Source organism: Apium graveolens, chromosome 11, assembly GCF_009905375.1.
Source record: "Apium graveolens cultivar Ventura chromosome 11, ASM990537v1, whole genome shotgun sequence".
Classification (NCBI taxonomy): domain Eukaryota; kingdom Viridiplantae; phylum Streptophyta; class Magnoliopsida; order Apiales; family Apiaceae; genus Apium; species Apium graveolens.
In genome coordinates this window covers 4,424,053-4,446,117 of record NC_133657.1, presented here as the reverse complement: position 1 = coordinate 4,446,117, position 22,065 = coordinate 4,424,053, and the positions used below count along the sequence as shown (strand labels likewise).

Genomic DNA, 22,065 nt, shown 5'->3' with positions numbered 1-22,065 from the left:
ATGTATATCTTCTATTGTTTTAGTCCAGATCCTCTCCTGTAAATCAGCTGCTTTCCTTATCTGAAGTATCCGCACGTAAGTCCTGATATAAATCCCGACGGCCTTAAGTTCTGATATAAACTCTGACTTGAGTAAGTTCTGATTTCCAGTAAGTCCTGATATTAAGTTCTGAAACTAAGCACAAAAGATTAGACATGACATCTCAAATATATCTAACATACCATACAAAACCTCCAAAGTTATTCTTCCTAAATCTCTTCCTTCTCTTATTGCCGAGATATTTTATTCCAAGTGGTCAAGAAGAGTGAGCAAGAATTTGAGGTTAACTTCTTCAGCTTCATAGTACTTGTCATGAAGCTGCAAATCAAATACCAATTTGTTGAATCTCTCAAAGACCTCAGTAATGCCTTCTTTTAGTTTAGCCATGAAACCCTCATACTGTGAAACCAAGATCCTTCTCTGATTAGATCTCACCTCTTTTGCTCCTTCACACAAGATCTCTATCTTTTCCCAGATTTGCTTAGCTAACTCACAATTGATAATGTTGTTGAACATTACATTATCAAGAGACTCAGTTAATATGAGTTGTAAGCCACTATAAAGTGCAACCTTCTCTTTATATGATTCAGTGTAGGTAGATGGATCTTTAGAACAAAAGTGTGCAGGAATGACCATGTCCCAATCTGTTAATTCAGAAATCCTTTCCATAGGAATAAAGGGTCCATGCCTAAGAATTTCAACATACATTGGATTGGCCATCCTGATGAACAACATCATTTTCTTTTTCCACAAAGTGTAGTTTATCTTGTCAAAGATAGGAATCTTGATACTACTGATCTTTTGTGCACTCATACTTTCAAGATCTTTATCTGTTTACTTTCAGATTTTGCTATGATACCACTTGTTAAGTACGAAATGCAATGTAGAGGGGGGGTGAATGTGTTTTCTTTTTTTAATTAACTGTGAAAGTGTTTGGCTGTTTGGAACAAAACAGATGTATGAACTTGTAGTGATAAAATACTTAAATATAAACACACAAGCGGATTATTAAAAACTCACTTGATTTGTATTAAATCAAATATGTCTTGCTACAAATCTTTGTTCTTAAAGATAAGAACTCAACTATAATTCTTGAGAGAGAATACAAGATTTTTCCTAGATCTGTTTGTTACTTCTAAACAAAGGACCCGTGACATGCTTTATAGATCAACATGCACGGGTTTACAAAACTTGCACTAAAATGGACTAACACAGTTTCTAAAGCTACTTTGTACATATCCATTTTTCAGTGTTAGCAAATCTGTGTAGAATCTATTAGGTCTGTGACCCTCCTTTGTCCAATGAATCTTGACTCTTGATCTTGTATTCTTCAAGCTGTATTTGTAGTCTTTCCAATTCAGTGATAGAATTGTTTGTTGACTGGTAATCTTGAATCTACAAGTTATCCGCATTCTGAATTATGAAGTTGTTTGTCGAGATCTCTTTTATTCTGTAGAGATGTCACATATCGCTAAGTAAAATGACTTATCGATATCTTGAGTTCTTTATATGTGTTTTCTTTTTACTTGTCGAGATCTCCAGTTCTCTACAAGTAGAATGACTTATGGATATCTCCGGTTCTCTACATAAGCTTTTGGCTTGTCGGTATCTCCAATTCTCTACATGAGGATTTGACTTGTCGATAACTCTAGTTCTCTACATGAAGAATTGACTTGTCTATATCTCCAGTTCTCTACATAGAATTTTTGACTTGTCGATATCTGAGTTCTCTACATGCAAACTGACTTATCGATATCCCTTGGGACTTCTCTACAAGTTATTTTGGACATCTCGACATACTTCTTGATATTCCTTGATCTGTGACTTGTCAATATCTGACTTAGAACATTTTTCCTAGAGCAACATTATTCAACTCCAAGCTTACTTTTCTCTGAGGTATGACCATGATTGATCTTCTTCCAGAGTTTATTTATTAGCTTGATGGACGTTCACAGAAAGATCCTTCAGTCTAATCTACTTATCATTTTTACAGACTCAAGAAATACAATTACAGAATATAAAATTAAATTATCATACAACTTATCATTAGAATTGTCAAGATGACTTAGTCTTGTTATGTATATGCATGTCTTGCAAAACACAGTCCTTCCCCGAACTAGTCATTTCTTTTGGTAGTAAGGACTATGAGGGACTTAATCCAAACCAAAATGAAACTTTGGTCGTGACCCTGAATATATTGACAATGAAGTAAGGAGAATGTTGATTTTTAATTACTCTTCAGTGAATATTCTTTTCAAACACACCGTGGATCGCATGCAGCTGTGAAGTGTTCGATCAAATGAGTGCCAAAAAGGTCCCCTCTATGGGTTCGGGAATAATTTAGTCCCGATCCAAGGAACTTTATACCTCCCGGTCCAGTTGGAAGCTGCTCCCAACCAGGTCACTCATGTAATAAAGTTCTATGTTATCAATACTCCTTCCTCTTATAATGGAATAATAGGTCGTTCGGCTCAGACCATAATGCAATCCATAATTTTAATTTCCAATCTGAAAGCCAAATTTTCAACCCCGACTAGAGTTGGAGAAATAGAGGACGATTATGAGATAGCGAAGAAATGCTATAGTCAAGCTATAGTCATGGACGAAACTCACTAAGATAAAAAAAGAAAAGCCACAGTTCTCCGAAAACAACAATGCCATAAGAAGCACCGTCCTCGCCCAAAAGAAGGATCGGGAAAAGAGGTCCAGGTTATTGAAAGCAATCTGGTCCCAACAATAACCAATCCAAGTTCAGACGAACTAAGGCTATGCGACCAAGTCATGGTTGTGACTAAACCAAACCCTTTCAGAGGTCAATATAGTTTTTCCATGCAAGCAACCAGTCCTGACTCAAGCAGCAGTCCAGACAAAATAGCAACTAACCCTGACCCAGGGGAGAGAAACCAAAGAAAATTTGAGTCTCAGGCTCACGCTTACATGAAAAAGAATGTGGATGCCCGGGTCCAACAACTGGTCTCTGCCAAGGGCCAAACAAAGATAAAAGTTATAGTCGAGATAGAAGCGGTCTCGATTGATGAAAGTAATTCTTCTAGAAAAGTAAAGATTGTAGGCGGGCTTCAAATTATTTTCAAGGAAGAACTAATCTCTTTACTCCGTGAATCAGGTGATATATTCGAATGAAGTCCAGGAAACATGCCCGGACTGAAGGAATCTGTGGCTATCTATACTTTTGATGTGGATCTGGAAAAAAATGCCCGTTAGTAACGATGTCGATCGTGACCTTCATACGAAAGTAGAATAAACAGAATTTTGCTCTAGAAAGATAAAAAATAATGGGTGAAGAAGTTGAGAAATTACTCAAGGCTGATATCATATGTGAGCTCAAGTATCTGAAGTGGCTAGCTAATGTTGTCATGGTAACGAAGCCCAGTGACAAGTAGAGGATTTGTGTAGACTATATATATCTAAATGCAGCATGCATGAAGGACTCATACCCTCTACCCAGTATAGACCAACTAATTGATGTCACATCCAGACATTTCATGCTAAGCTTTATGGATTTCTTCTCCGGGTACAACCAAATCAAGATGAACCCGGATGACATTTTTAAGACAGCTTTCATCATCCATCGGACATTATATGCATACATAATGTTGCCCTTTGGTTTGAGGAATGCAGGATCGACCTATCAAAGGGTGATGAATAAATTCTTAAAAACCCCATTTGGGAGAAATCTAGAATCCTATATCGATGACATGATCGCGAAATCCACAACAATCTCGGGTCACATTGCTGATCTCAAAAAATGCTTTGAGAATTTGAGGAAGTACGAGTTAAAGCTGAATTCAGAGAAATGCACCTTTGGTGTAGGAGATGAAAAGTTCCTAGAATTCATGATGAACAACCGGGGAATTGAAGGCAATCCAGAAAAGTTAAAGACATTTCAGGAAATGTAACCTCCCAGGACCCAGAGGGATGTCTAGAAATTGGCAAGGTCTTTACAACACTAATAATATTTGTGTCCAAACTAGTTGAGAGATGTCTACCTTTCTTTGACTTGTTGAAAAAAGCCGAGAACAAAAAGTAAATTGGAGTTCTGACTACTAGAAAGCTTTTGAAGAAATCAAAGGGTACTTTTCCAAGCCACCAATCTTGACCAAAGCCCAACCAGGGGACCCCTATACCTTTATTTATCTGCCGAGGTCCTAGAAGTAGGAGCAGCCCTGATCACAGAAGAGGATGGGCAGCAGAAGCCGGTCTACTATGTTAGCCAAGTGTTGTAGGATGCAAAAACCAGGTATCCAAGACTTGAGAAATTCACTTGTGCTTTGGTTACTGCCAGGGGCGGACCGTGGGCTGGCTAGGGTTGGCTCCAGCCCAGGTCAAAATCCACCATCCCCTTTAACATTTTATACTCCTATTTAATACAGCCCATATAGAAAAAAGGACCAGCCCACTTATGTATATTAGCCGATTGCATAGTAGTCCACACACATAATCTAACTTGTCACAACTTAGCAAAATAGGCCCAATCTGTACCGGGCTTGTTATCAAAATGAAACCTGTTATGCAAATTACATACGTTAAAATACAAATTAAATAAAATAGAATAATGAATTCTAAACTAGGTTGTGTTTATGTCCATTTTTCATCTGCAATTGTATTGTTTATTCCGGTTGTTTTTTTGTTGTTGATTCCCGGGTCCTTTGTTGCTGTAATTACGTATATAATGTAATTGTCTAAACTAACTTCTTAATTGTTAAATATAAATTCTGGTTGCCACATATTTTTTTTGTTATTTTAAGTGTTTGTTTGATTGATAATTGTACATGATTGTTAAATTGGGTGAATGTACGTGATGAAGTGATAAATGAATTTTACGCTTAAAAAAATCGTCGAATACAATTCAAATGATGTGAAAAAATCTTTTTTTTTTCAATTTCGCATTGTAAAGTAGTATCGTTATTACTTATATTTTTGCATATGTTAGATTTCAAGTTAAGAGCATGGTTAAATTTTGTGATTTTGCTTTTACATAAAATACTAGTTTGCTCATTATCGTTTTACTGAATGAACAGTTTTTTTTTACTTCAGCCCTAGTAGATTTAGAATCCTGGATCCGCCCCTGGTTACTACAAAGCTCAAACATTACTTCCAAGGAAGAAAAACCCGGATTGTCACTGATTAACCTCTAAGAAAAATAATTCATAAACCATATATTTCGGGAAGGCCTGTGAATTGGGTTGTTGAACTCGACCAATTCAATCGGACTTTTGTTCACATGACTGCTATCAAAACTCAGGCACTTGCTGATTTTGTTGTTGAATGCAACTTTCCGGAATCGGAACCCGGACCTATGGATATAAATACTGGAACCACGTTAAATGCTAATCATGAGTGTGGACTCGAAATGTGGACGAATCTTCGACAATTGAGCTTTGACTCATCTTGAAAAGTTTGGATGGTTTCACAATCCAAACTGCAATCTCTTTTAGCTTTCCTGTAATAAACAATCAGGCCGAGTATGAAGCATTTGTTGCAGGCCTTAATATTGTTTGAGAGAAGTTCACGAGGAGATTTGCGGCGATCACATGTTTGCAAAGGCCCTAATTCACAAAATTATTATTGGCAATTCCGTTTGTTAATCAGCTCCAACCAATTCCTGTCGATATGATTAGATTGTCGGGGAACATGGTTGATAACTACTTACCATAATTTGCCTTATAATCGCCTTAGCTTAAGTGACTGTGGTACACAAATAAAACTGGGCCGTACAGACCAAACTCAAGTAAAGTCATAAAAAGTGTGGATAATAACCAAAGTACAAACCCAACATGACTACGAGTCCTCTTACTTACACCTCCCCCCTTTGTATCTATCCATGTCTCTCTCTGCATCTATTGTATATATACCGCGTGTTAAACGCCCCCTCACTATTCATCTCTCTCTCTCTCTCTCTCTTCATAAACTAAAGTGTCCCAAAGACGATTTCAATCTCTCCCTCTCTCTCATCTATCCCCTCACACAGAGTCTTGCTTCCTATTCATCTCTCTCTCTCGACATAAACTAAAGTGTCCCAAAGACTCTCTCTCTCTCTCTCTCGACATAAACTAAAGTGTCCCAAAGACGCTCCCTCTCTCTCCCCTCTCTCTCTCTCCCTTCTTTCTCTCTCTCTTCTTTCTCTCTCTTATCTATCCCCCCACACAGAGTCTTGATTGAACTTGGCGGATTCATCGATGCGATGAGAGGCTGAGGTTTAAGGAGGGGTTGTTTAGAATTGAATGAGTAAAGTGGGTGTGATTGTTGTTGCTGGCTGCTTATTATATACTAAATCTGTATCAATTTCTTGTTTTCAAGACAAGTTTACTAGGAACAGTGGGTTTGTTATTCGAAGTCGTTGTCGATGGGGAAAATGTGGTTGATTTGCTAGATTCTTTGCTCAACTAGTTTAATTTTTGTTCTTTTTATTCCAAGTTAATTTATATAGATTTTTCGATACAAAATTTGAGTTATCAGTGCTGAATTATGCTGCAGAATCAGCGCAAGAAGGTATAATTTATCAGCTTTAAAGCTTTGTTTGTGTGTATATGTTCATTTTGTTGTGGAAAAATTGAATCTTGATTGGATTGGTTGAAGTTTAGTTGTTTTGCGTGTTTAATTTTTGTGAAAGGCGATGTTTTTAAGCTGTTTTGCTTAGAAATTTGGAATCTTGTTTGGATTGATTGAATCTTAGCTGCTCTTGTCTATATTTGTGGAAGCAGATATGTTTAGGCTTTTATGTTTCGGATAGGGGAATCTTGATTGGACTGGAATTTTGGTTAGGTTTTAATGATTTTTCTTGAGATGTGATATATGTACAATTTAAACTTTCCAGAGAAAAAGGTATCTTTATGTTGGTTTGTTCAATCTTTTGGGGGCATGTTTTGAGGATTTGTTTCTTCTTTTCTTTGTTGATTAGACTGAGAATTAGGGTTCTAAGGAGTTCGGGGGCAGGTATTTTAAATTCCATACCCACCTCGCGCCCCATGCCCACCCTATTTCCGGCAGGGATTCTTTCTTTGCAATATTAAATCCCCGCCCCATTTACTATTTTTATTAAATTATTAAAAATATTTAATTATTAAATATTATCAAAAAGTAATAACCTATTACAAAATATATAGGTCTTCTATCAAAATTTAAGTTGCCAATGTATACACTACGATATAATATATTACATATATTATAATTTTACTAATTTGTGGTTAAATGTTTATTATTTTCGTTCATCCTTTCTCCATTCCTACAAATCTACATTAGAGTTCAGACCACCAATTGGTGAAGGAATGCTTCATTATTCTTCCTACGATTTAGAGCTATTTAGCAATGGGAGAAGGAATGCTTCATTCTCCTACAGACTCATTTCCCTTGCATGCTTCATCATATAAAATTTGCACTCCCTCCTTTTTGTTCACTCCTCCGTCTTACATTCTTTCCTTCCCTTGAACATTTTTCATAAGTTCCATTCCTTCGCCATTCAAATTAATAATTGTCTGATCACAAATTAATATATTTACAGCACTAGTTTAATCAGAAGAGACAATGTTTTAGTTGCGTTGGTGTCTAGCTGATCAATGCTAAGATTTAGCAGTAGGTATTTACTAGTTGTCTTTTTGATGAGTTTTATGCTTGCGTGGTTTATATTTTCACAATCAGTTTTGTTTTGTATGGATACTTTATTGTGTTTTAGATGTTAAGAGGAAGTTTTACCTGCTATATGTGGTTTATGTTATGCATGCATGTCCTGGTTGTGCAAGTTTAGGTTTCTAAAAATGCATGTAGATTTGAATATGCAATTGGATATTTTTCGAGATTGCTTAGTTTCTATATGTGCCTTTTGCAGAATACAAAAGAATTGGACTTTTTCACTGAATACGGGGAGGCCAATCGGTACAAAATTTTGGAGATTATAGGGAAGGGAAGCTATGGGGTTGTCTGCGCAGCTATTGATACACATACTGGGGAAAAAGTGGCCATAAAGAAGATAAATAACATATTTGAACATGTATCTGATGCCATCCGGATTTTACGAGAAATTAAATTGCTAAGGCTATTACGTCATCCTGATATTGTTGAAATTAGACGGATCATGGTCCCACCCTCAAGCCGAGACTTTAAGGACATATATGTTGTTTTTGAGCTCATGGAATCTGACCTTCATCAAGTCATTAAAGCCAACGATGATTTGACTCGTGAGCACCATCGCTTTTTCCTGTATCAAATGCTACGTGCATTGAAATTCATGCATACAGGTACCGATCTAGATAACAGATAATATCAAATGGTTTTTCTTTTAGTCTAGAGCATGGTTTAATTGTTTAAATTCCTGTTTGTCTTGAAATTTAGTCATGGTTAAAATGTTTTCAGTATTATCATATATGTTATTCTGAGGCTGCAAGCTATTCTGTTCCAGCTAATGTGTACCATCGAGACCTAAAGCCAAAAAATATTTTGGCAAATGCAAATTGTAAGCTCAAAATATGTGATTTTGGACTAGCAAGAGTTGCTTTCAATGATACTCCAACAACTGTATTCTGGACGGTATGCAAATTTTATTTATCGTAATTGTGATCTTTTTGAAGCTTGGTGTTCATTGTTTAATTGCATCATGATGCAGGATTACATTGCTACAAGATGGTATAGGGCTCCAGAGCTTTGTGGATCATTTCTCTCCAAGGTTCGTAGCCTTCGTTATTTACCTAACAACATGCTTGGAGACTGGAGCACGGTTTTATGGATTTGTAACATTATCTTTTCTTGGTTAAGATAGAATTTCCTTTAACAACTGTGATCTATGTGCTTAGGGATATGAGTATTCTATTAAGCAGTTTGAGCTTTGAATAAGTAGCCAACTGAAGATGAACTGACATTTAGTATTTGTCATCTTTCAAAATCGCAGGAAATCGTTGATATTAAAATGTATATCTCTCTTATCTACCATATATTCCATATTGAACATAAATGTTCACATTATTATAATTTATACATGTTTGTTCTGGGATATATGTCTCCAGAAAAGGTTGTTATGGCAGTATATGTTACCAAACAATGCTGATGATATATACATATACACATTTTCTCAAGTATAGAGACCGGAATGAATCTAAATATAAAGCATTGCTGCATTATGATGTTGCTTCTATTGATCAGTTACAAGCTGACGTACTATTTATGATAAACTTAAACTTTGTTCAATTTAATCTAGAAGATAAAGATTAATATAAATTATTTCCAAAAATAAAAGATAAGAAATAAACTCTAAGGTTATTAGCTTCTGAATTTCTCTAGATTGTTCCCGAAAATGTCTTCTCTTAATTCAATTTAAGAATTTGAAATTTATAAGCTTTCATACCCGGACTCTTCAATTTTACTGTTGTATCCGTATTGGATGATAAATGGTGTGGAATCTATGTCCGATTATTTAAATAGGAGCTAAGCATTTCACACTCTACCAGTCCAATTCAAAATATAATCTAGTGCCTCTAATAATCTATGTTAGAAGCAAGATATCTGCAGGACTAATCATGTATTTTATTCTTTTTAAATTTGCATTATGGATGCTCATATATAATGGAGCTCGATAGCTTATTAGCCGTAGAGAATATTTTAAAGATGAATAGAAGTTACGCATTTTACACTCTACCAGTCCAATTCAAAATATGATCCAGTGCCTCTAATAATCTATGTTAGAAGCAAGATGTCTGCAGGACTAATCATATATCTTATTCTTTTTTAAATTTGCATTATGGATGCTTATATATAATCGAGCTCGATCGCTTATTAGCCGTAGACAAATATTTTAAAGATGAATACTTATTATATTATATATATTATGCTCGAATTACGAGTTTCCACGTCCTTGTCCAACAGAATCCTAATATAGTCAATATCGAGACACAATTTTTTGGATCCGCGTCTGAATTTTTTAGGTCAGTTCGGGCAACACCGTCTATTCATACTGCGAGTTGCCATGATAAAGATTACTTGATCCATGATTTATAAATATGTTGTGCTTGTAGCATTTAAGCGTATGTGGATTACATTGAGCCTCTTTATAGTTACTATGTAGTCGTGATCGGATGAAATTCCTAGGCGTGTACTTTCACTTAGATACACAGTTCTCTATGATAAAGTGTCGAAATACCTTTTTTACTCTAAACCTAAGATTAGTTTAGGAATCAAAATTTTATATGGCAATAATTAGTCGCTGCAATTAGTGTGAGTATATAAGTTGGGTGGATAGGAGCTCCTACATTTAAAATCTCAAATTTCAAATACTCGTAATACAAGAACGACCCTCTGGATAAACGATCTACTAGTAGTAGTCAACTGCTATATCCTTATATTTATTCTTAGTCTTTCCACTCTTTTCCTTTCACTTCGTAAAAGTGAATAAATAATACAAGGTTTAGTCTCTGAAAAACTTAGTGAGGAAAATATACACCTCAACTGTTAGTATACATGAATAATGTGAATTGGCATAATGTCTGTTCCAGTATTTCTAATGCTATTCAGAAACCTTGTTGTAGCTTGTTTATCACTTTATCTATGCTAAGTATATATTCAGTCAGAAACAGATTATTGCTTTCAAGATTTAGTAAAAAATATTTAGTAGGACCTGAATTATGGTTATTAGTTCTTTTCAGTTTAAATAGTCAGCAAAACCTGGATTTTCCTGGGATGACGATCAGTTCAAGTACTTAATATATGGAGGCATTCTAGAATGGAATGTGGATACTGAAAATTAAAACATAAGCTTGTTAATTATAATAAACATGATATTATCTCTATTTATGGTACACTTTTTTCTTAATTCTTCCTGATTTTGTTGACAAAATATTCTTCTTTCTGTTGCGAATTATCCTCTTTGTACTCTGTGTTACTTGATATGTGACATGCTTTCAGCGTTAAGGAACCTTCTGACTTGCTCTGTATCTTAATTGTCTGTTTCTTGTTTAATTTTCCTGTGATGACTAAAAGCCCACTCGATAAATGAAGTTGTATATAAGTCTGTCAAGTAATATTTCGGTCATCAAGCACCTTGACGTGTTGATCACTTAAGCTTTTCAAGATTCGTCATTTTAACTATATCTACTTTGAGATGTTAGACCTTTATACTTTTAACCATACGACCGCCAAGATTGTTACAGTAAACTAGCCGTCCACTGAAATGCAGGGACCCAGTGTTGTATAATTCATTTAGTACAAAGTGCAACAGCTAGTATTGAAGTGCAACCTGTGAACTGCGCCATTAAATACAGATTTTTTTCTACGAATATAGAAGTTGAAATAATTCTGTATAATTATATCATTACTAAAATAATTGGATCTTCTTCAATTGTCTAACAAGAAAATAGTACTTGATATAGTCGTAAACATGATAACATAATGGAAATGTTACTAGATAAGTACTAAATTCCTAATTAATAATGTTAATCTCAAAAGCTTTTAAATCGTTTAGTTTTTTATCTGGCCCCAAAAATTCTCTCTTTATCTATTGGTTGCATTTGGACTGGACATGTTATCTATTTTTTAACTCGGGTATTTTAGTCATTTTAGCGGGCGAGTGATGCCAGTTTAAAAATTGCACTTAATTGCAGATTTTTTACTCACAAACCAATGCATAATCACAAAGCACACTTAGTCACACTTTTCACAACACTGGCTTGACCTCATACCAGTAACCAGTTTATCTGGAGAATTTAGTTGCTAGCCTTAAAATTGCCTGATAGATTATATCATGTTTGCAGTATACCCCTGCTATTGATATATGGAGTATTGGCTGCATTTTTGCTGAGGTATTGACGGGAAAGCCATTGTTTCCTGGGAAAAGCGTTGTTCATCAACTAGATCTGATAACAGACCTTCTTGGGTCACCTTCGACAGATACCATTTCTGGGGTAAGTGATATTCTTTATGGTGTTGCTAGTTACGGCTTAAACCTTGATACCTATCATCTCAATATACATGTCCAATTAATGCAGGTTCGAAATGAGAAAGCAAGAAAATACTTGATAGATATGCGTAAAAAGCAGCCTGTGGCATTTGCTGAGAAATTTGCAAACTCGGACCCCCTTGCAATTCGTTTGTTGCAAAAACTGTTGGCTTTTGATCCAAAGGATCGGCCAACTGCTGAACAGGTGACCTTTATTTTTTGTTGAAGAGTCTTTATTTTAACATAGAATAACGTCAAGTGGTGACTGCTTTTAATAATAGACAATTTCTTGCTTTAGGAGAATATATATATAAAAGAATGTACATATTCCTTTTCATTTCATGTGTTACTTATAGTAATTATTGTATATCTTTAATCTCTAATCTCATTTATTCACTATTTTGGATTTGGTTCCTTAGGCACTGGCGGATCCATATTTTAATGGGCTGGCAAAAGTTGAGCGGGAACCTTCTTCTCAGCCTATTTCTAATGATGAGTTTTCATTTGAAAGTCGCAAAATGAAAAAGGAGGACATCAGAGCAATCATATATCGGGAGATTTTAGAGTACCATCCTCAATTACTTAAAGATTACATGGCGCAGAAAGAAAGCACTAATCTTTTGTATCCCAGGTCTGAACTCATGCATATATATATGTGTGTGTGTGTGTGTGTGTGTATTTATATATAGTTTGAGGTGTAAATGCTTTAATTACAGAGATTATGTCTGATCTGTTCCAATATTTAATTACTTGTATCAGTGCTGTTGGTCAATTTAAAAAGCAATTTGCTTATCTAGCGGACAACGGTGGCAAAAGTGGGCCTGTTACAGATAGAAAACATGCATCTGTTCCACGGTAAAGGTTTCTATTCCATCTCTGCACACTTTTTTCTTAGCTTCGAGGCTCATGACAAGACATTGTGAGAAGTATCCACTTGATATACAAAAAATCTTTTTGTTTTTTCTGACGTGACGACGTCACAATAATCAACAAAGTTCTCTTTTCTCACTGAACCAGATAAGTTAACATTTTAAACGTGAAGTGTGGATCCTTTGGCTACATTTTACATATATGACACAACAACGTAAACATGCAACCGTTAGTGAATTGATATGTAACATGTTGATAGTGTAGCAAATTACTGTCAACTTGAGATCTTTAAGTTTGAAGGTGCTAGTGTATGCGTATGTGGTAATTCTTTCTGTTTATTTTAGCAATAGGAACTCCATATTTAGTCTGACGCTGGGATAAAGATCACAAAGATTTTTTTTCGTGGTGCAGAAAGAAAGCACCAATGGCGTGATTATTATCAGGACTTTTTTAAACATCATATTAATTGTTTTTGCAATGTAATCCCCTTCATCAAATTCGTCATTGTGCACCTCACCGCCTTTAGTGCATGCCTGTCATCCAGCCATTTGTAGCCGACTATTACCCTAATTAAATCCCCAGGCATTTGTAGCCAAATATTACTCTAATTTAATTGTTGTGGATCCTGGACAATTACCTTTAAATGACGAAATTCCATTGTATCAGTAATTTGATGATTTTATAGTTATGATGATTATTTATGAGAATCATTTACATAGGGTGGAGTGAGGCAAGTTTAAGATTTCTGTCACACCTCATAGTAAGTATTAGTAACTCTGCTTCTTCCCACTGTATAATTTATTGGTATCCTGTTTCCGCATTAAATCAGGGACGGGGCTGGTAATATGTAAAATATAAAGTGGTGTATCTTCTTACAACTTATTCTCTACACACAGGTCTACAATTAACTCGCGCACAATACCTCCTAAACCACAGCAAACTTTGGCTACTTTTGACAATCAACGAATAGCAGATGCATCATGTAACAGTACTAGAGTTACTAATCCTATTCCTGGAAATCTGCCCAAAGCTTCACGGCCACCACCTCGTATTCCAACAGGTATGAAAGCACTTATACATTAGTTCGCCAACATTGGTATGAATAGGCAGGGGTGTAGCCAGGAAACTGAGTCAATTTTAACAACACCTTACATTATTGCTTAATTAACAAATACCTTACATAATTGCTTCATTAACAGTACCATCAAATACAATTTCTTCGATCTAAATTTAACAAGATTATAATTAACGGTTTATCTCTTATCGAGTATATTTAACCTCTTTTGTTGAACTTAAAAGATAAATTTTTGCACCCCTTTACAAGTTATATTATTAAGTGGGGTCAAGAATAAAATTTAAGCGGGGTCAAAAATATTGTTTTTTGGGGTCAAATATAAAAATTTAAATTTATATAATAAAAATTAGAAGACACTTAAGAGTTGAGGGGGTGCAAGTGCCCCCCTGTCTATAACGTAGCTACGCCCCTGTGAATAGGTCATGTCACAATATACATAAATAACTTGTCGTGTCAACTCCTAGTTGTGTATGTTATTAATTTGTCAAACTTGTTAAAAGATTAATAGTTTTCTATATTTATAAAAGGTAGTAGTTCTAAATGTGCTAAATAATTCTGCTATGTTATCACAATTCTTGTTTGGCAAAAGCAGGAAGAGGTTCGGGACCAGTTCTGCCTTATGAGAGCAGTAGCAGAAATGTCGTCGGCACATATAGTTCCAGAGATTATGTTCATAATTCACTTCCCCAGTCACTTTCCCCAAATTATGTCTTCAGGAATAACACAAGGGATGTAGATAAACCTATCAAAGAAGACCAAATAGATTCTTCAGTGGTCAAACACACAATCCCGCAGCCCATGGAAGGGAAAGTATCCCCTGGCATCACACCGGACATGAATTCTAACCCTTACCAGCAACAAGGTCAAGCAAGCCAATTTAATGACCCGATGCAAATAGATTCAAAATTACTACAGGTGCAATCTCAGCTCGGAGCGGTTGGAGCTGGTGCTGTAAATTTTACAACTAGAAGTTAGTGATTCAATATGTTCTTGGGTGGGATTTTTCCTTCTTGAGTCGAGCCCGGCACATGTAATACGGGCTGTAAGTTGGCATGTTGGGAGCCTCGTTATCCTGTGCTAGTTTAGTTTTGTAGAGGTGTTTAATTATGTCCATGTAAAGTTGCTTTAATTGTTGTCTTGAATTTTTATTTGAAAAGTTATTATTTTTTCCAACCATAGAATTAGATGGCCCTTTCTTCTAATCATAGCTACATTTAAACTTAAATTAAAGATTTCAGAAGATGATTTGCTTGTAAAATGCTTTAACAAATTTTTCGGTGATTATGATATCCAAGTTTTTTACCGCGCTGAAAAGGTGAAAATGCCCACTTTTTTTTGGTAGGACAATACCTAAGTTGTTGGATGTCCTTTTTTTTAATAATTAAGCACACGCAAGTGCTAGGAGTCGAACTCGTGGCTTTCCGTAAAGGGACACGATGTAAAGGGACACGATGTCTGATTCACAATAGGTATTGTTTATGTTATATGTTCTCCATTTGTTCCTTTCACTTCAGTGTTCTGCTCTGTGACATATTTTGCAAAATGTATCTTCTAAATATACGTAATGCCATAATTAATTAGCTAAAAATTTTATAAACAAGAGTGATAGAAGATTTCAGTGATAAGTACATTCCCCTATGCATCAGCAGATTGTGTATCAGAAACTACAGATTGTGTATCAGGAACTACGATGTCGAAATCGCTAACAGTCCACTCTGCAACTTGATTATCACTCATATATATCTCAGTTCCCAAGTCGATGGATGGCCAATGCCTCTCAAAGGGTGCAGTTCCTGGATCCTGCATCAAAATCGAAGAAACAACAACACGATAAAGTCATCGAGCAAATGCAGTCGAAAGTAGCTGAATTATACGATACCTGGTAAAAATAAAGTGATTGTGAAAGTCTGCCAACATCAAGTTCCCAGGTTCTTGAATCATTAACCCAACCTTGGCCCTTCTGTGTCGGATATCCATACTCTCCCCACGCGGGATGTGGTAGAATCTGCAGTATCTCCTGAGGTTGCGGATTGCTGTAAGGATCACAATAGTTAAATGGCTTCTCAATATGCTTTGCATTCCCAGGGGAGCAGTAAATATGATAAGCTGCATAAGGGAAGTTTCGTGTATCAGAACGATGAATTTTTGTCCCGTTTGACAGAGTGTGGTATGGAGGACATTTTCCAAGATCATCTGGTTTGCACCAGGCCTCTGTGCTTGGATTGATGATCATCTCACTGTAGCGTGTCACGTCTGTGGTGACATTGCCATCGCAAGGCTGTCCATTATTCTTCCAACAGCTTCCTATGTCCATCAAGTAGAACTGACTCCTAGGTCCTCCTCCTTGCTTTATATCCAGTGTGAATCTTACTTTGAAATGCGGTGATTTTGGAACCTTTTCAAATTTTAAAAAAGATTATATAAGAACGGTACAAAAGTTTTGAAAGTTATTACTCGAAAAGAATAGGTTTAATGACGTTTTGAATCTCAAGTTTTGCATAAATATACCTATCTGCCCCCGTGGTTTCAAAGTGTTCCTTTTTGCCCTGAAGTTCTGAAAACATACCTTTTAAACCTTGGACCGCCCGGTTTGTACCGGTTTTTCCCCGGTCCTTTGTTTTTTTCCCGGTCCAAGGTTAAAAATGTGCGTTTTCAGTAATTCAGGGCAAAAAGAAACACTTTGAAACGACATGGACACATAAGCATATTGGTGCAAACGTTCAAAAGATCATTAAGCCAAAAGAATAACATCAGTCACAACTCACAATTTTTGTCATCCCTCTTGTTTGGTAATGATACCCTCCGGAAAATCCATCAGTAGCATCTGATCTCAAGTACAGCATCAACCATGGATATTTAGTTGATGTCTTCAAGAAATGATGAAAAACCCAACTTTCATTTCTACCAATCTCCTTCTCCCAAGTAACAGAATAATAAGAAGTTTCATTTGCTGTTTCTGCAGTTGTAACATTAGCATTCAGATCCCATGTTCCATAAAATCTTCCTTTCATAGAAGTGACCCCTTGAACACTTGTATAATCATGATACATCCTTGGCATGTTCATGCAGCCTTTGCCAAAGCAAGGGAAACGAGAGTCTTGGGGAAAGGGTTGCGCTTTCTTTCCGTTTTCAGGGCATGCAGCAGCTAATGTGTCCATGTTGCCACTTTTCAGCATGATCATCCAAAACTGCCATGGTCTAGGTGTATCTGAAACTTCACATTTGGTTCCCAGATAAACCTCTTTCCAGGCTGCATATTTATCGACATCGATATCCTTCAGTCCTTGGTTCTGGGCATTTTCAATTCCATACGTGTTTTCTGTTTGGTTTACTCTGTGGATCAACCTAACTTTCCTCGCAAGAGTAAGGAATTATACACATTAGTATTGTACTTGATCATAGTAGTTCCAAATACAACTATACCAGTACAGTGTTACAGCATCTCCAATCCTAAAAACCCCTTAGCTAAAAGTATATAGGCGGCATATCATAAATATCAATTATAAAGATTATGTAAAATAGTATGCACTACTCCAATAGTACATTCCTGTTAGCTAAAAATATAGTCAACCTCCGGACGTTGGCATGAACATCTACAGACCTCAAATGCACATCATACATCATATGTTACCATATCAAAATTAAATATTTTATTTATTACAATTTAAAATAATGATAACATACTATTTTCAAATATAGCTAATCATTACAGTCACCTTCATTAAAGTAAAATTCCTTACAGATTCGATAAATTTTAGATAATCAATATTTCACACTATTTAGCTAATTATTTAGCCAAAAAGCATCGAAGATACTCTTACCGGTGTATTTGAACCCAATTCAAGTCATTATCTATACACCACAAATCTTCAAACACTATGAAATAGCAAATAATATGGCACATTTGAACCTTTATTTTAAGGTGTCAGAGAAACACTCCAACATGATCTTATGTTATTCAACATTCCCCCTCAAATACACGAAGTCAAAGGAAGGTCTCAACAAGATCTTATGCTATTCAACCGAATGTACAATGCCAGAGATAAAATTCAGAAGAACTCACATGGAGAAGAATTAAGGGATGAAGTAGGAGCAATAGAATCAGGAGGCTCAAGATCAAAGCAATCAGCCTGGCGAGGACTACCCATACCAGGAGCTTCTTCACCAACCTCATTGCACTGATTCCATGCCTCTATCGCGACTCGTAGCCCGTCTCTCGTCATCCCCGGATCACCTATAGCCGTCATACATCCTCCTTCCACCGTCGAAACTGAATACATTATTAACATTACAATCACAAACAAGCATTCTGTGTACTTCTCAAAATGCACCCACATATTACCCAACAAAAACTAAAGAACAGAAGATAAATGTTAGAGGTACAAACTAGCAGTTAAATAAATTTGTATGTACACAAATGAGATGATCAATGTTGGTGTAAACTTATGTGCAAGTGCATTATCATGTGTTGCTTTGAAGAAAGCAAACAAAGATCAGTGAAGCAAACTTGAAGAAAAATGTGTTGCTTATAAGAATGTTGTCACGTGTAATTCCAAGTCAAATACTTCATCAACTGTTTAACAAGATTCCGTAAATGTTGATATTCCCAAGTGTTTTTATGGTGTATATATAACAAATAGTAGCAATATTTCAGATGACTTTGTTCTTTCAAGTTTATCCTGGCCAGGTGTCGATGGATCGGATATCCGGTCCATCCAATCCGAAATCTAATGAAGCGGATATGGATCATTATAAAAATAATTCGATTCGGAAAAAATCTGATCCGATATATATAGGATATGGATTTAATACGATCTGATCCGATCCGTAAATAATCCGACACGACTTATATTATATATTAAAAATAAAATTATTAGTCAGGAAAATTGTGAATTTAGCACCGGGCATTTGGAAACACAGTTGTAGCAACTAGCAAACCATTATTAGGCTAGGTTCTGCAAAATTAAAATTTTAAGTCAGTCATCAAAATCTTTAGCCATATCTTTTATTATTATTCTCTGCAGACCAATTTATATTGATTATAATATGTTGCCAAGAATTGGTAAAAGAATTCAATGGCCTATTGATTGTTTACTCTTAGTAATATTTGTAATGATAAATTATAATATTTAAAACCTTTACATTTTATATTAGTGAAAGGTTTTTTTAAAAAAATTAAACGGATCAGAACTCCGATCCGAAAATCCGTGATCCTAACCGATCAAGATATGGATCATATCCTAAAAAATACGGCTATAATCCGATCCAATCCGGTAAAATTTGATGGAATACTTGATTCGATCCATATCTGATCCATTGACACGCCTAATCAGCAATACAACAACACAAAGTTAACAAAATTATATACTTCTATAATAACCTTTATTAGTAATAACATTTATTAATAATTAAAATTATTTTTAAATAATACCTAATATCAAATTTGATTTCACCCTATTTTAATTTCACATCAATAATTTTATTTCACATATAACTCTACATTATCTTTTAATAAAATAATAAATGGTTAGAATCATATAATAATTATAATTTTTATTATAATCTCAAAATGCAGCCCATATTACCCACCAAAATTTAAAGAACAGAAGATAAATGTTAGAGATACAAACTAGCAGTTAAATAAATATTTATGTACACAAATAAAATGACCAATGTTGCTGTAAACTTATGTGCAAGTGCATTATCATGTCATGTGTTGTTTTGAAGAAAGCAGACAAAGATCAGTGAAGCAAACTTGAAGAAATTGTGTTGCTTATAAGAATGTTGTCACATGTATTTCTAAGTCAAATACTTCATCAACTATTTAACAAGATTTTAACAAGATTCCGTAAATGCAGATATTTTCAAGTGTTTTTATGGCATAATATATAACAAATAGTAGCAATATTTCAGATGACTTGTTCTTTTAAGTTTATCCTGGCCTTTGGGCTCAGGCTTATACTTGGGATATTTAAAGAGCTTTTTTTTATTATCGTAGAAACCCGTAGCCGCTATTCTTCGGGTGCGTATTGCGTAAACCCAAATTCTCCTCGAGTGTAATTCGAACCGGTGACCAAGAGGACTTAACACTTGCAGTTTTAAAGAGCATCTTTACATTATTTTAGTGTAGCTTAATGGCATTGGCACCGGAACTCAATACATAAATATATGTGTATATTAACTAGAATTCAAGATTAAAAGATATTCAATCAGGAGGTGGTTGGGTCATGTCAGGGTAACGGAATGAAATATAGAAAAAAATGATCGTGAATTATTTTACTTGTTTAGTTCAAATTCGGAAATATAATAAAAAATTACTTGATTATATTGATATTTGATTTTTCAAATATCATGTAATGTAAAAAGAGTCAATATATTTTGTATTTATAACAATATAATTTATTTATATTAAAATAAATTAATATAATTAATTTATAACATCTTTAATTTTTTTAAAAAAATTAACATATAAATTAAATATCAAAATTGTTTTAAATTTATAAAAACTAAATCAAAATTTATTTTTTGTTTTTGAAAAATAATTTACGTATGAATCTACTTTTTGGATTGCCAGATTTAAAATATAATTAAAATGAAAAAAAAAAGTTGGAAAGGGAAAACAAATATCTACCCTGAAAAAGAGAATGATAATTTTTACTAAACAAACATTAAATGAATATAATTAATTTCCTTTTCCTTGGGTAATTAACCTTAACCCGACGCTCCTTAATGCAGTTGTTCTTTCCTCGGGAAAGTAATTGATGTATCCTAAGGTAGAGCGGGTCACCACACTTGAACACGACACGATAAATATCGATAAGGATTTTAATTTTTGATATACGAAACACGAATGTACACGAACACGAAATTATACGATAGATTTAGTGTCGGATATGAGTTTCAATTTAAATACACGAAAGTACACGAAATTACACGAGATAAATATATTTATAAATTAATATATATAATACATGCATATATTTATGTATATAATATAAATATTTACAAATTTTTATAGAATACTATGTAAAAAATATATATTTATATATACACTCTACATATTAATTAAATTATACATTAAAATAGATTTTTTATATATCATATGTATATATATATTATATTAATTTTTTATTTAATATACATGAAAAGTACACGGAAAGTACACGACACGATTCGAATCGGATATGGGTTTCACATATGGGTACACGAAATCATTTCGGGAGGATATGGATTTCATGTTTACGTACACGAAACACGAAATTACACGACACGAAAGTACACGACACGACCCGATTGCCCGCTCTATCCTCAGGGTGTCTACTGCTCGTTTGTGAAATCTGAAAATAAGTAACTTACGATTTAAAATGAATAAGTGAATTATAAGTGATAAGTTAAATAATACTTATAAGTTAAATAAGTGTTTGGATAATTTTATTTATAAGTTAGATTTTTTTTCTTTTAAATGAATTAGAATACATAATTATTAAATAAAATTATCTAAATTCTTGAATTTTAAGTTAGATTAACATTTAAAAATATAAATTTTAAAATTGAGGTTAATAAATCAACAAAAAATTAAAATAAGTTGAAAAAAGTACGTCATTATTAAAATTCAACTTATCAGCTTATAAGTTATAAATTCAACTTATAAATTGGGTCGACAAATAGTTATCGCTAAACTGTTACGGGCTTATAAGTCATAAGTGGTTTTTTAGTGGGCTGACAAAGAGGCCTGAGTATATCTGAACATATTTATAGATCAAGTAAAAACTTTCAAATATTTCTAAAACAACTTCTTGACCAAATCTCACATGTTACTAATATCAATTTGAATGTTATACAATTTAAAATACGTTAATAATTAAAGATAAGATAAAGAATGTCAATTCAAATGAATATCTTTAGTCAATTTGAAAACCGAAAGAATAGAATAATTGTTTATAAGAAAAATATTTTAAGAAACCAACTAACTATTATTTAGTAAATCGTTTTGGGTAAATTATTTTTAAATAAAAATGAGCTCTAATAATTTACACTACGTATATAAATATATTAGACTCCTTATAAAACGTCCCTTCAAATTTTCTTGTAAAGTTGAGGATGCCCTTATCTTGATTATATTTTGGACGGCGATTGCTGATAAGTT

General features: G+C 34.3%; 3 protein-coding genes across 5 annotated transcripts; 1 reads left to right on the top strand and 2 right to left on the bottom strand.

Moving 5' to 3' along the window:
- Positions 1–282: 282 nt before the first annotated feature.
- On the bottom strand, positions 283–759 carry LOC141695276 (uncharacterized). The gene has a single exon (XM_074499535.1). The coding sequence runs from the start codon at positions 757–759 to the stop codon at positions 283–285; it is 477 nt and encodes a 158-aa protein (XP_074355636.1).
- A 5,108-nt stretch (positions 760–5,867) lies between these two features.
- LOC141697853 (mitogen-activated protein kinase 18-like) lies at positions 5,868–15,100 on the top strand. 3 transcript variants are annotated; one of them, XM_074502408.1, is made up of 10 exons: positions 5,868–6,549; positions 7,883–8,291; positions 8,453–8,580; positions 8,657–8,716; positions 11,790–11,939; positions 12,024–12,179; positions 12,394–12,605; positions 12,734–12,829; positions 13,564–13,604; positions 13,741–13,880. In XM_074502408.1, exons 1-9 carry the CDS (start codon positions 6,526–6,528, stop codon positions 13,571–13,573), a joined length of 1,245 nt encoding a protein of 414 aa, XP_074358509.1. In that variant the 5' UTR covers positions 5,868–6,525; the 3' UTR covers positions 13,574–13,604; positions 13,741–13,880. The 3 variants fall into 3 exon arrangements, with proteins under 3 accessions (XP_074358509.1, XP_074358507.1, XP_074358508.1); XM_074502406.1 differs by lacking the exon at positions 13,564–13,604 and adding an exon at positions 14,509–15,100 and having other exon boundaries at positions 5,875–6,549; positions 13,741–13,904; XM_074502407.1 differs by lacking the exon at positions 13,564–13,604 and adding an exon at positions 14,512–15,100 and having other exon boundaries at positions 5,887–6,549; positions 13,741–13,904.
- Positions 15,101–15,463: 363 nt separating this feature from the next.
- LOC141697854 (uncharacterized) lies at positions 15,464–18,407 on the bottom strand. Its single transcript, XM_074502409.1, has 4 exons — positions 17,983–18,407; positions 16,685–17,268; positions 15,799–16,314; positions 15,464–15,719 (listed from the first exon to the last, which is right to left on the bottom strand). The coding sequence occupies exons 1-4, from the start codon at positions 18,254–18,256 to the stop codon at positions 15,555–15,557; spliced, it is 1,539 nt and encodes a 512-aa protein (XP_074358510.1). The 5' UTR covers positions 18,257–18,407; the 3' UTR covers positions 15,464–15,554.
- Between the last annotated feature and the right edge of the window lie 3,658 nt (positions 18,408–22,065).

Coding starts and splice junctions, on each gene's coding strand:
- LOC141695276 (XM_074499535.1), bottom strand. CDS start 759: ATGGCCAATCCAATGTATGTTGAAATTCTTAGGCATGGACCCTTTATT.
- LOC141697854 (XM_074502409.1), bottom strand. CDS start 18,256: ATGTGGGTGCATTTTGAGAAGTACACAGAATGCTTGTTTGTGATTGTA. Junction 17,269..17,982: donor ATCCCTTAATTCTTCTCCAT/GTGAGTTCTTCT, acceptor TTGCGAGGAAAG/TTAGGTTGATCCACAGAGTA. Junction 15,720..15,798: donor AATCACTTTATTTTTACCAG/GTATCGTATAAT, acceptor ATTTTGATGCAG/GATCCAGGAACTGCACCCTT.
- LOC141697853 (XM_074502406.1), top strand. CDS start 6,526: ATGCTGCAGAATCAGCGCAAGAAG. Junction 8,292..8,452: donor ATTGAAATTCATGCATACAG/GTACCGATCTAG, acceptor ATTCTGTTCCAG/CTAATGTGTACCATCGAGAC. Junction 12,606..12,733: donor ACTAATCTTTTGTATCCCAG/GTCTGAACTCAT, acceptor TACTTGTATCAG/TGCTGTTGGTCAATTTAAAA.